General features: G+C 53.1%; 1 protein-coding gene across 1 annotated transcript; it reads right to left on the bottom strand.

Annotated features, from left to right (window-relative positions):
• Nucleotides 1-3972: 3972 nt before the first annotated feature.
• On the bottom strand, nucleotides 3973-5278 carry PVRIG (PVR related immunoglobulin domain containing). Its single transcript, XM_052636211.1, has 5 exons — nucleotides 5218-5278; nucleotides 4779-5132; nucleotides 4570-4693; nucleotides 4410-4470; nucleotides 3973-4308 (listed from the first exon to the last, which is right to left on the bottom strand). Exons 1-5 carry the CDS (start codon nucleotides 5276-5278, stop codon nucleotides 3973-3975), a joined length of 936 nt encoding a protein of 311 aa, XP_052492171.1.
• Nucleotides 5279-14431: the final 9153 nt, after the last annotated feature.

The following is a 14431-nucleotide window of genomic DNA, read 5'->3' as shown; positions in this document are numbered from 1 at the left end:
GCCTGTCAGAATGACTGTCACCAAAAGGACGACAAAAATAGCAAATGCTGGCAAGGATATGGAGAGAAGGGAACACTTAGGCACTGTTGGTAGGAATGTAAATTGGTGCAACCACTGTGCAAACCGGTATGGAGGATCCTCAAAAAATTAAAGATATAGTTGCCATATGCCCTCAATCTTTCCCAGCATCAGGGTCTTTTCCAATGAGTCAGCTCTTCGCATCAGGTGGCCAAAGTATTGGAGTTTCAGCTTCAACACCAGTCCTTCCAATGAACACCCAGGACTGATCTTTAGGATGCACTGGTTGGATGTCCTTGCAGTCCAAGGGACTCTCAAAAGTCTTCTCCAACACCACAGTTCAAAAGCATCAATCAGTACACCTGGAATTACCGTAATGTTGTTCCTCAACTGCATTTCAACTTTTCCCTTAAAAATGACTCATGTGGTAAATTTTGTATATTTTGCCACAAGAAAAAAAAAAATTGGGGAAAAAAGGTCATCCCAGAGAAGCCCTACTCCTCCTCCTCAGAGCATCCCAATCTTTTGTAATGTCTGTTTATTTTATCCAAATAGCTTTTTGACCCATTTCATGGATGCTGAAATGAAGCTGTTGAGGGGTCACTAACGGAAATTCCAGATGTCATGCCCACCCTCAGCAGGGTTTGAGTGGAACCTGAGGTTGGAGAGCCTTCCCACCCCTGGCTGCGCCAGCAGACATAGTGTCCTGTGCTTTGGGGCATCCCCGTGTTGGGGATGGGGCACAGCCTGTGCTTTCTCTCTGGAGAGTCACTCCCCCGGGGCCTAGGAGAGGCCCAGAGACCAGCAGGGAGGCCAGAGGCTCCCCTGACTCTTCATCTCTGCCCCTTCCAGCCCCCGGCTCATCCAGGCCAGCCCTTCTCTCTGGAGGTGCTGGGGCTGGTTAAGCCCTCAGACACCACGTCCGATTTCTGCTCCCTAGGTCCCAGACCCCTCCCTTCCTTTGCTAAGGTCAACCCCAGCTGGTGGGCGCCTGGACTGGACTGGGGGCGAGGCCACGACGTTGCCCAGCCCCTGCAGCGAACCAGCAAGGGTGTGAGGCTCCCCGGACCCACAGGAAGCCCGAGGTCACACCCGGCAGGTGGTGGTGATGCCCAGGGTCCAGCGCTCCGTCTGGGCGGGCAGCAGCACTGGGCCCTGGCAGCCGAGAGTCGGAAGCCTAGAAAAGCCGTCGCCGTGGGCTCCCCGGAGGGAGGGTGGGAGCTGCGGCCCACCGGGTGGCAGGCCGGCTGGGGGGGTGGTGGTGCTCCTGAGCGCTGGGGACGGGGGCCGGTCTCAGGGCGGGGCCGCGGGGCGAGCCCGGGGGTGGGTGGGGCTGAACTGCAGAAGGGGAGCTTGTGGGTCGCCGAGGGGGAGGAGGTTGGGGTGCGCCCCCAGGGGCCCCTGCCCCGCTGTGGTGGGATGGGGGCGGGAGGAGGAGCCGGTGGCCGGGGGTGGCAGGCAGTCACGGGGAGGAAGGGTCCCGAGGGCTGAGGGTTGGGCTGGGGTCGCAGGCTCTGGGGCGGGCTCCTGGGCCAGGTGAGGGCGGCGGGCATGCGGGGCTGGCTAGAGAGGATGGGGTCCCGGGTCGGCGCTGGGCCCACAGCTCTGTCGCGCCTTGAGTCCGCCCTTCGCTCCCGCGGGCTGGGCGGGCGGCTTCTGCGGAGGGGCCTCCGGGCCGCCGCGCGTGGCCGCACAGTCGCGTCAGTGGCGCCACCTGGTGGCCCCCGCACGCCCCGCCCGCGTCTCCGCCGCGGGCTTTCTGCCGCCCGCGAGCCCAGCGGCGGGCGTCTCCCCTCTTCCCACTAAGAACGCCTCTGCCTCCCAGCTGTGGGGCCTGGGGCTCTGGCTCCACCTCTGTTAAGTGGGCTGTTAAACACCCCGAGGGGCAGGTGTTTTCAAAGTAGTAAATAGGATGCTCCGGGCGGAGTTACTTAGTACCTGGGCCTGGTTCACCATCTCCTCATGCCCCTCGGGCCTTACCTCCCCGGGAGGCGCAAAGTGAGCCTCTTAGAGGTGAAGTGAGCCCCCCGGGTCTCCCAGGCGGGGCGCGGCGCCTGGGGTCAGAACCCAAGCCTTACTCCGGATCGGCTGAGGGCATGTCCCTGATGCCCAGGGGAAGTGCTGGGGCTGGCCAAGTCCTGTCCCCTGGCGCCAGTCCTTGCCCCTTTGGGCCTCAGGGACCCCACATGTTGAACGAAGGCTGGGTTTTGAGGGGATTGTGCGCAGCCACATCTCGGCTCTCAGCCGGGCCCCTCCCCACCCCTGGCTCTGACTTGGGGCCGGCTAGGAACAGGCCCGTGGCCCAGACCTCCTGGGTCCCAAGGATGAGGGTTTCATCGCCTCCTGAGCTGGCGGACTCTCCCGACTCTGATGGGCCGGTGGCCTGGCTGGGGGCCCAGGAGCCCTCAGAGTGGCCCTCTCCTCCCATGAACAGTCTCTTCTAGGCAAGTGAGCCTTCCTTCAAGGCCTCCCCTCAGCCCCACTGCCCTCCCCTCTGTCCTTGGTCTTGATGTGGTCCCAAGGCTGCCGGGCCCCAAGCTACTCCCTTGCTTACATCTCTCTACCTTGGTTTACCATCAGGGACCTCCTCAGCACCCCCACCTCTTTCCCATGAGCCCCTAATCCTACATGGACCACTGAGCTGACCAGGCCAGTGCTGCGGGCTCCTCAGAGGATGCCAATGACCCTCAACCACCCCCTCGCCCTGTCTGGTTCACCATCTCCCCTGTGTGGTGTAGAGCTGCTGGCTGGTGGGGCCCCCATGGGTTCCTTGAACAATACCTGCAGGAGTAAGCGAGGTTTCTGGAAGATTCTGTGGTCGTAGCCTCTGAGCCAGGCAGAGGAGGCGGTTCCTGGGATGGAGGTGGCACTCCTGGGGTTTCCCACAGGCAGGACCCAGGAAGGGGCCAAGCAGCAGGTGCCCCCGCCTGGCTGGGTGCTGTCCGAGCCCGGCTCCAGGCCCATTCTGCGGCCCCCCACCCTGCCACCCAGAATCCGTCACGGCCGGTGAGTCCTTGCGGTTACAGGGCTCTCACCATGTCTCCTGTGGGAAAGGTGTGAGGAGGCCCAGGCCCAGCTGAGGGCCGTTGGGCCTGTTTAAAGGAGGAAAACTGCTTCTGGGTGGGGTGGGGGGGGAAGCGTGGGTTCAGGCCGTGTCTGAGCGGCCTCTGCCTGCCCCCACCACCCTTCAAGGAGGCCAGTGGGGAGCAATCCTGGTGCCCAGGTACCAGAGAGGAGCCAGAGGAAGCTGGTGTGGGCAGAGCTGAGGTGGGTCCCCTGCCTCTGAATGTCAGCTCTGGAGGAAGGGCATCAGAGCCCCACCTCCAGGCCATCTCGGGGAGCCCCTGACCCGGGCACTTTTCTGAGGTTGAAGCCCCAGAAGCCTTTGCTGCGGTCCCAGAACATAGTGGGATTTGAGGTTGGGCCACCAGACCCCCAACCTGTTTTTCCACCTGGCGTTCCTCAGCCAGACCTGCAGGGCCAGGACACCCCCACCCACTACCCCCGCTGGGGGTGGGGCAGAGGAGAGGTCCCCATGCTGACACCCCCTCCCCTCCGGTCCTAACCTGGCCCCTCACAGGGGTTGAAACGCGGCTAAGCTCTTACAAACCTGCCCCCCCCCCCCACCGCCCGCACCCCCAAAGAAGAAAAGGCCCAGGTCAGAGAAACCATTTTTGTTGACAGTTATCGCCCTCACCTGGGGAGCTGAGGACTTGAAAACAGGAAACCACCTGGGATGGGGTTTTGTCACCTCACACATACACCCGCGTGCCCACGCTTGCACACGTGCTGCCCACATCCGCAGCCCGCGGGGTCCGTGTGGAGACGGTCGCTGGAAGCCTAAGGATAAAACAAGCTGTGCAAAGACGGTGGCCCCCGGAACGCAGACATCCAGCAGAGGGGGGCGTCCCAGAGGCCCGGAGAGGAGAAAGGCAGAGTGACCCGGGGTCCCTCTCATCGCACTCCTGAAGGCCCCAAAGCGGCTCTGCGCCCCAGACGGTCCGGGAGCGGGATGCGGTCGGCGCGGGCGTGGAGCGGCCGCTTTTCCGTCTGAGCGTAGAGTCGGTTCTCGACCGAGACGAAGCTGCTGCGCGCGGAGGCCGGCGGGGGCGCCCAGGCGCCGGGGCTCTGGGGTCGGCGCGCGGCGTTGGGGGGGAGCGGCACCCACCCGGGCAGTGGCTGGGGTGGGGGGACCGGGTGCAGGGTTGCCGGGCTGAAGTAGTTGGTGGTCGTGGCGGCGACGGCGGCGGAGGGGACGTGGAAGGAGGTCAGGGAGGCTTGGCCGGCTGCCTGCAGGGGTGATGGGGACGGAGGTCCGAGTGAGGCTCCATCTCCTGGCCCCCCAGCTGCAGTTCCCTCCGTTCCCCTCCGAAACCAGCCCCCATCCTCACACTGGCTCTCCCGTCTGTCTGGGGGCTGCTGTGTCTCGGCGGCTGAAGCTTCATGACCGACCTGGGGAGAGTGAGGGGGGTCAGAGGCAAAGCGTGTGGCCGGCCTGGGATGGGGGGAGATGGGGGCGGTGGACTGGGCTCAGCGGGGGCTGCGTCTCACCAGTGCCTCTGCCGACGCAGGAGGTAGAGAAGGTAGATGCAGCCAGAGAGGAGGACCCCCGAGACGCCCAGGATCCCAGCCAGGTCGGCCCGCAGCACGGGGGCTGGACTGGGAGCAGGGAGCTCTGTGCACAGAGAGACATACCAGTCAGGTGGCTGGCGCCCCAAGTCCCTCCCTGTCCCGCCGGCCCCCCTCCTCATCCGCCCCACCTTGGTCTGTGCTGAGGGACAGATTCCCACAGGCCTCCTGGGAGCCCTCAGGGAAGGAAGTGAACTTGCAGCAGAAGGTGGTGTTGGAACTGGAGCCCCTCCCTGCCGTGGGAGCCCTTTCCAAGGTGAGGGAGACGCTGGTACTGGTTTCCCAGCGGGCCTGGCAGGCAGCTGTCCATTTCTTGGTGCCGAATACGGGGTGCAGCACAGCCAGCATGGTCCCCCCAGCACCGTCGGGGCCCCCGTAGCTCACAGTCACCAGGGAGATGGAGCCCGAGCCCAGGAATCCACAGCGGACGGTGAAGGAGGCCTCGGTGGCCTCCCTCTGAACCTGCAGCCACACCTCCGGAGTCCCTGCGGGAGAAGGTGCAGGGACGAGGTCTGGGCCTGGGTCTCCACCCGCACCCAGGGCCTCTGCTCCTCTGCGGCCCCCACTCACCAGCCGTGAGGCAGAGAGTCAGCAGCGCCCAGAGCAGGCCCAGAGCCCGGGGCCTGTCCATGGCTCCCCTCTGGCCCGGGCTCCAGGGGGCTGTGGTCGTGGGGACAGCACTTGTATTTCCGGTGTCATCGCAGGAAGTTTTACGTATGAGGATGAGCCGGCCCTGGGAGCAGCTGCTGGGTACTCTCTGCAAACCTGCCCCACTTCCTTCTCTGAATCTGGGGTCGAGGAATGCCCCCCAAGAAATTTAAAGTGACAGTGACAAGGTTTTCCCTGTTCCCACGCTGAGCTCCTGTGTGAGCGGGACGGTGGCTCAGGTTGCCAGCCCTGCCCTGCCTGTGCGTACCAGCCCTGGGGGGAGAGATGCTTCAGGGGGACCTGAGAAGATGTCCTTCCCTGGAGAGGGATGGACCCCCTGGTTTGTCTTTAGGAAGAAGGCTGAGACATACACCACCACCCCCAACCTCCCTGAATGGAATGTGGCAGAACTTGGGGAGAGGAAGCGGAGCCCGCCAGGCGCAGCTGGGCTGTGACCTGCCTGCAGAGCCCCGCTCCATCTGCGCCTTCCTCCCCACAGCTGAGGGCAACTGGCTTCCAGCTGCTAAGGCCAAAGGCGCAGTCGTCTGCAACTCTTCACTCATCTCCAGCCCATCAGGAAATTCTGAAGGCTTCCCATCCTGACCACCTGGCCTCTCCTTAACCACCCTCACCCCCTCCCCGCCTCGGGCTCAAGCCGGCTCTCCCCCTCGGAATCGCTCTGCTTTGCTCTCCTGTGCATCTTCCTTTACGGAACACACACTGACGAGAGGGCTGCTGTCCCAGTGACAGGTGCTCAGAATGCTTTGCATCCTGTCTTGTCTTCCGCTGAACTTGCACCTGGGCTGAGAGTGGCTTGTTGAGCTTAAGGGATAGAGCCACGGGTCTGTGTGGAGGACTCCTGTCCGGGGTGTGGCGAGAACTCAGAGGGCAGTGGTGCCGAGGCCTGCCCTGCCCACATGCCCCTGATTCAGCCTCTCTTCAGATTCCGTGGTGCCAGCCATCAGCCCCCCAGTCTCAAGTGAACCATCCACACCGGAGAGCCAGAATAAGCAGGGCCTCCGGGCCAGTCGCTTCATGGCACCCAGCCCAGCTGGCGTGCATTCTCTTACCCTTCGACCCTCTCTCAGGCTGGGTGCCGGTCTCCAGACCTGACTCAGACCTGCTCTCTCACCCGCTTTCTCCCCTCCTGCTCCCCTGAGGTGAGGAAGACCTATGCAGAGTTCGCCCACTCAGCGCCAGGGTGCACGGGGCGGACTTCAGCCTCTCTAGCCGGGAGGATCCTTTTCTTCTCCCCACTTTGCGAGGCCCAGGTCAGGCCCCCCAACTCTAGGAAGCCCCCCCACTCTAGGTAGCTGTCTCGAGAGTGCTTTTCCTTCACAGATAGCCACCCGCCCAGATGGCGGGCCCTGGGTGGTGGCTCTTTTATTAGCCTCCACACGGTCCAAGTACATAGGGGAGCTCAATACTGGGTGATGGATGAATGAAAAGCCCCGGCACTAAGTTAGCCATTCACCAGCTTTTTGCTGTTTTTTCAGTCTTGTAAGTCACGTCGTCCCCAGTAGGTTCTCATAGTGTGGGATTCGGACTCCACATGTGGTGGTGGTTGTGTTTGAAGAGTAGAGAACATTACTGTTCTTCGCCAGCCGCCCACTCCCTTTGCCCTCGGCATGTTAATTTTCAGTAAGGTTAAGAATGTCCATCTTTTATTGTTTCTAGATTTTGTGTATTGCTTAGGAGGGCCAAATTATAACGTCATAGTTTTGTTTCTATCCTTAACTCTTATGAGAGTTTATGTTTGATCCATGAAGAATTTTAATTTGGAGCTGGTGTTATTTTACAATTTAGGATGCCAGCCAATGTCCCCAAGCCCCTGTTGAATAGTCACTTGCCATCTTTTAAAATTATTATTGGTGGTTGATTTATAACATTAGTTTCAGGCATACAGCATAGTGATTTAAATTTTTTATAGATTATGCTCCGTTTAAAGTTACAAAACATTGGCTATATTCCCTGTGCTGTACAAACCTTGTAGCCTTATGTTTTTAAATTGAGGTATAGTTTATGTCCAATATTATATGTTTCAGGTGTACAACAGTGATTCACAATTTTAAAGGTTATATTCCATTTATAATTATAAAATATTGGCTATATTCCCTGTATTACATACTAATATCATTCTAGCTTATTTAATTCATAGTAGTTTGTACCCCTTAATCGCCCACCCCTGTCTTACCCCTCTGCCATCCCTCTCCCCACTGGTAACCACTAGTTTTTTTCTCCATGAGTGCTTTTTGTTATAGTCACTGGTCTGTTGCGTTTTTTAAATCCCATTTATAAGCGGTACTGCCCAGTACTTGACTCTCTCTGGCTCATTTCGCTGAGCGTTCGTGCCCTCCAGACCCGTCTGTTGTGATGCTGCCACCTCCCCCCTTATGCCGGTTGCTATTAGTTTATGCGTCTAGGCGCTCCTGTGCCGGGTGCATGTGTATCTTCAGTTATTGCTCTTCGTGTGACCCCTCGATCATGACATAATGCCCTCCTTTGCCTCCTATTCGGTCTTCGTTGTGAAGCTGGCTTTGTCTGCCATTAAGTGTTGGTGCCTCAGCTTTCTTTTGATCCATTTGCATGGATACCTTTTTCCATCCCCTCTCTTGGTCTCTCTCTCCTCAGATTAGAAGTGAGTCTTGCAGGCAGCACGTATACGGGTCTTGTATCCCTTTAGCCACTCTGTCTTTTGATTCAAACATTTCGTCTGTTGACATTAAAGTAATTACTGATAGGTATGCACTTATTGCTGTTTTATTAACACATTACTGACTGGGGGATTTCTGCAGAAACTAACACCTGTGGTGTTAATGTTGACTGGGGGATTTTTGCAGAAACGAACACCTGTGGCATTAATGTGTCTCCAGTCCAAGTGGTGTTTTCTGCTTGTTTTTGTAGTTCTTTTGTTCTTTTTTTGCCTTATTCCCTTGTGAACTGATGACTATCTTTAGTATTTGAATTTCTGTGTGTGTGTGTTATAGATTTTTGGTTTGTTGTTACCATGAGGTTTACGCATAGCAGTCTGTATATATATATATATATGTGATTACGTTGCTGATCTCTTGATTTCAGACACATTTTAATATCTTTTTGTTGTGCATCTCTTAACTACTTATTGTGAGTATAGATGATTTTTACTACTTTTGTCTTTTAATCTTACTAATAGCTTTGTGTGTGGTTAACTTACTACTTTTCCGGTATACTTGCCTTTACTAATGAGGTTTTTCCTTTTGTAATGTTCATGTTTCCAGTAGTTAGCTTTTTCTCGCTTGGGCAAGCCCCTTTCAGGTTTCTCGGTTTGGTAGTGCTGAACTCGTCCAGCTTTTGCTTGTCTATAAAACTTTTGATCTCTCCATCAAATCTGAACAAAAGCCTCGCCGGGTAAAGTATTCTTAGTTGTAGGTTTTTCTCTTTGACCGCCATATCACGCATCTCCCTTCTGGCCTGCAAAATTCCTGAAAACTCAGCTGATAGCCTTACGAGAGTTCCCTTGTATGAATCTGGTTGCTTTCCCTTACTGCTTTTAATGTTCTCGTTCTGCCAGTTTAATTACAGTGTGTCCTGGTGTCGTCCTCTTTGGGTTGATCCTGTTTGGGACTCTGTGTTTCTTGGACCTGAATGTCTGTTGCCGTCCCCAGATTATGGATGTTTTCAGCTCTTATGTCTTCAAATATGTTTCCTGCCCCTTCCCCCCTCTCTCTCTCCGCCTTCTGGGACCTCTGTATGTACATGTTAGTGTGCTCCATGTTGTCCTGGAGGTCTCTTAAAACCGTCCTCATTTTTTATTTTCTTCTGTTCAGCTCTAGCAATTTCCACTGCTGTCTTCCAGCTCTCTGGTCCATTCCTCTGTATCATTTAATCTGTTTTTTTCTAGTGTATTTTTCTCTTTATTTATTACTCAGTTCCTCTTTATATTTTCTAACTCTTCCTTAAAAACTTCTACTCTTCTTACTCTGCTTTTCTGTTTTTCTCTGAAGTTCTTTGATCGTCTTTATGGCCATTACCTTCAACATTTTACGGAGTAGATTGTCTCCACTTCACGTACTTCTGCAACTTTGTCTTTTTCCTTCTTTTGTAACATGTTGCTGTGTCTGTCACCTTCCGCCGCTTAATTTGCTGTTTTTATTTCTATGTAGGGCCAGACTCTTTTTCATCAATGTATTGGAATTCCTGGGCTTCCCTGGTGGCTCAGACAGTAAAGAATATGCCTGCAGTGCAGGAGACCTGGGTTGGATCCCTAAGTTGGGAAGAGCCCCTGGAGAAGGGAATAGCAACCCACTCCAGTATTTTTGCCTGGAGAAGTCCATGGACAGAGGAGCCCGGTGGGCTACAGCCCATGGAGTTGCAGAGTTGGACATGACTTGAGTGACCAACACACTATCTGGTAGATGGCTTACGTTTTCTGGTCTTGGAGAAGTGGCCTTTGGAGGAGACGTCCTATGTATCCCAGCAGCACACTCCCCTCTGGTCACCAGGGATACACGCTCTAGGGGTGGCCATGTGTGGGTTATGGTGGCAGGCTAATTACTGTGGGCAGTTTGGTAGGCATAGCTGGCCCCTAGTTGCGCTGGCTTCTAGGCCCTGTCTTGTGCAGTCTACCAGCTCCTAGTTGGGGCCTGATCACAAGGCAGCTAGCTGACTGCAGAACCCCAGGGGTCCTGGGACCAGTGCTGGTTTACTGGTGGGCAGAGATGGGTCCCAGGGTCTCTGGTTACTGGGCCCTGTGGATCCTGACATTGGTGTCAACCTGCTTGCTGGGTGGTGCTAAATCCCAAGTTCTCTGGCCAAGGGGCCCAAGGTGTCCTAGAATTGGTGAGCAGGGTCCAGGGGGATGCCAGGGCTGGTGCCTACCTGCCTGCTGATGGGTGGGCTGGGTCCCACTATGACAGACTATGGGGCAGCAATGGTCTGGGGCTAATATCTACCTGTTGGCAGGTGGGGCTAGGGCTTGCCAGCTCGCTACTAGCTGGACCCAGGGCCCAGGGGTCTTGGGGCTGGTACTTGCTGACTGATGGGTGGAGTTGCATCCCAGAGGGAGGAGTCCACATGGGACTTGCCAGCGCCAGTGTCCTTGTGGTAGAACAAACTCTTCTGCCAGCACTTATATCCCCAGGGTGGATGCCGGTTGCCACCTGCCTCTCTGGGAGACTCTCCGAGGTGGCCTGCCTCAGACTCTTCTGCCCGGAGTCCCCCACCGTGTGTTTCTATGTGCCCTTTAAGAGTGGAGTCCATTTCCCACAGCCCTCTGGCCCCTACAAGCAAGCCCCACCAGCCTTCAAGGCCATTCTGCAGGCCCATCTTCCCAACGGCTTTGGCACCTGATGTGGGCCGCCAACCCCATGGTCCATGGGAAGAACCTCTGCAACCGTAGTTACTTTTGTATCTGAGGGTTGCTTGCTCTGGGTCGACTCTGTCCTAACTCTGCCTCTTACCCATTTTTTGGTTCCTTCTTTGTATCTTTAGTTGTAGATCTTTTCTGGTCTTTCTCATTAATTCTGTGACTAGTGGTTAATTTTGGTGTGCCCATGAGAAGAGGTAGACTGAGGGTCTTTCTACTCCATCTTGCCAAGTCCCCTCGGTCTCTTGGTGTCCTAATCATTAATCCTCACAAAGGGGCCTACTTCTGGGTTCTTTCCTCATCTACCCATTGATTTGATTATTCCAGTGTCAATATCACATGGTCCTAAGTAGAATGCTTTTCTGTTCTGATGTATGTGAAGGTGCTCATCCTTTCTCAGAACTTCCTTGGCTATTCCTGAACAGTCTCCAGAATTTTGCGCTCTGGAGACACAAAGGTCATTAAAATCTTAAGTACAGTGAGCCCTGTATTCACCACTGTTGGCCTTTGCCCTCTGGCCTGGAGGTACAGGTCAGATAACACGTCTGGTACTGGCCACCTCCTGCTCTGACATCTCTTGGTGAAACCCCTGTGGCCACAGCCCCAGTCCTCCTGCAGAGCAAGCAGTGCCTGTGATCAGTCTCTGGAAACCTCGATGGTTTGAACTGGGGCTAGGATTTCCCAGGTCTTCATGATCAGGCAAAGCAGCGGGAAAGCTGCTTGAGTGTGACTGGAGGACCAGGTGAATGGCACAGGGGCAGCACTCTGCCCACGACAGGCTCCAGCCCTCTCAGTGGATCCTGGTGACCATCCACAATGAGGACCATCCTCATTTTGAGTTTGTAGAGACAGACTCATTTTTACATCTATTTAAAATGTGTATAATAGGCCACTTAAGTTCTTGCATCAAAATAATGTAAAATATTATATCTGAGTGTATCAGTTCAGTTCAGTCACTCAGTCGTGTCCGACCCTTTGCGACCCCATGAATCGCAGCACACCAGGCCTCCCTGTCCATCACCAACTCCTGGAGTTCACTCAGACTCAAGTCCATCGAGTCCGTGATGCCATCCAGCCATCTCATCCTGTCGTCCCCTTCTCCTCCTGCCCCCAATCCCTCCCAGCATCAGTCTTTTCCAATGAGTCAACTCTTCGCATGAGGTGGCCCAAGTACTGGAGTTTCAGCTTTAGCATCAGTCCTTCCAAAGAAATCCCAGGGTTGATCTCCTTCAGAATGGACTGGTTGGATCTCCTTGCAGTCCAAGGGACTCTCAAGAGTCTTCTCCAACACCACAGTTCAAAAGCATCAATTCTTCGGTGCTCAGCCTTCTTCACAGTCCAACTCTCAACATCCATACACGACTACTGGAAAAACCATAGCCTTGACTAGACCTTAGCCAGCAAAGTAATGTCTCTGCTACTATGTGCTAAATTTGTTAACTATGAAACTAACATATGTGAATTGCTCCTAACAACTGCCTTAAGAGCAAATACTTTATCCAGCATCACAAAGCTAGCAGTACACAGTGAACAAAAGTTGTAGTTCCCAAACTCACTCTAACCACTATGCTCAGCAGCTTGTCCCAGTGAAAAATTTAAGTGGAATAATAAGGTTTTTGTCACGAAAGCCACAGCATCTGCCACCTCAGCAGAAAACCTGTGCTGAGTCCCCACCTCAGGTGCCCTTGCCATCCTGATGGGGGAGGCCAAGACACGACCCTGTTTTTCTGCTTCTACCACACCACTCAGCCCATGACTGGTCTAATCTACTGAAGTAAATGGACTGTCCTTTAGGTCTCCCCAGCATTCTGAGCCCCTGCCCTCTAGTTTCCTGAGGTTCCTGGGTTCATCTTTGGTGAGTTTGCTGGCTTTCCATTTCTCCCCTCCTGCCTGAGCGCTCTTCAGGGCCTATTTCTCAGCAATCCCACTCAACACACAGGGTTTTCAGGGAATCTGTGCTAGAGAGTGAATTGCTTTGTGGCTTCTTCTCAGGATCCTGATGTTCCCCCCTTTTCCCTGGGAAGGAACTACAGAGAAGGCCTTAAAATGTATTTATGAAAATACCATCCCATTCTCTCATGTCATCCAAGCACAAATTCTTTCATCTTGTAACCCCCAGGGTCAGTGTTGCCTGGAGTTCAAAGGGCAAAGTGAAAACTTTAAATGTTTCTTAGTGGAAGGCTTTTCTCAACAAACTGGAAAAACCCTCTTCACTTTAGGAGACAACACCAACTCCTCCAGGGCTTCCCTGGCGGCTCAGATAATGAAGAATCTGCCCACAGTGTAGGAGACCTGGGTTCGATCCCTGGGTTGGGAAGATCCCCTGGCGGAGGGCATAGCAACCCACTCCAGTATTCTTGCCTGGAGAATCCCATGGACAGAGGAGCCTGTACAGTCCATGGGGTCACAAAGAGCTAGACGTGACTGACACTTTTTCAACAACTTACCTTCTGGCAGAGTTCATGGTTGCAAAGGAAGAAAAAGTCTTACTGAAAAATATTTAAAATGATTTAAGCAGCAGATGACATGATCCTCTACATAGAAAACCCTAAAGACTCCACAAGAAAATTATTAGAGCTAATCAATGAATATAGTAAAGTTGCAGGATATAAAATCAACACACAGAAATCCCTTGCATTCCTATACACTAATAATGAGAAAATAGAGAAAGAAATTAAGGAAACAATTCCATTCACCATTGCAACGCAAAGAATAAAATACTTAGGAATATATCTACCTAAAGAAACTAAAGACCTATATATAGAAAACTATAAAACACCGATGAAAGAAATCAAAGAGGACACTAATAGATGGAGAAATATACCATGTTCATGGATCGGAAGAATCAATATAGTGAAAATGAGTATACTACCCAAAGCAATTTACAAATTCAATGCAATCCCTATCAAGCTACCAGCCATATTTTTCACAGAACTAGAACAAATAATTTCAAGATTTGTATGGAAATACAAAAAACCTCGAATAGCCAAAGCAATCTTGAGAAAGAAGAATGGAACTGGAGGAATCAACTTGCCTGACTTCAGGCTCTACTACAAAGCCACAGTCATCAAGACAGTATGGTACTGGCACAAAGACAGACATATAGATCAATGGAACAAAATAGAAAGCCCAGAGATAAATCCACACACATACGGACACCTTATCTTTGACAAAGGAGGCAAGAATATACAATGGAGTAAAGACAATCTCTTTAACAAGTGGTGCTGGGAAAACTGGTCAACCACTTGTAAAAGAATGAAACTAGATCACTTTCTAACACTGCACACAAAAATAAACTCAAAATGGATTAAAGATCTAAATGTAAGACCAGAAACTATAAAACTCCTAGAGGAGAACGTAGGCAAAACATTCTCCAACATTAATCACAGCAGGATCCTCTATGATCCACCTCCCAGAATTCTGGAAATAAAAGCAAAAATAAACAAATGGGATCTAATTAAAATTAAAAGCTTCTGCACAACAAAGGAAAATATAAGCAAGGTTAAAAGCCTTCTGAATGGGAGAAAATAATAGCAAATGAAGCAACTGACAAACAACTAATCTCAAAAATATACAAGCAACTTATGCAGCTCAATTCCAGAAAAATAAACGACCCAATCAAAAAATGGGCCAAAGAACTAAATAGACATTTCTCCAAAGAAGACATATGGATGGCTAACAAACACATGAAAAGATGCTCAACATTACTCATTAGAGAAATGCAAATCAAAACCACGATGAGGTACCACTTCACACCAGTCAGAATGGCTGCGATCCAAAAATCTGCAAGCA

This window comes from Budorcas taxicolor, chromosome 2, assembly GCF_023091745.1.
Source record: "Budorcas taxicolor isolate Tak-1 chromosome 2, Takin1.1, whole genome shotgun sequence".
NCBI lineage: Eukaryota > Metazoa > Chordata > Mammalia > Artiodactyla > Bovidae > Budorcas > Budorcas taxicolor.
This window is presented reverse-complemented; position numbering and strand designations above follow the sequence as displayed.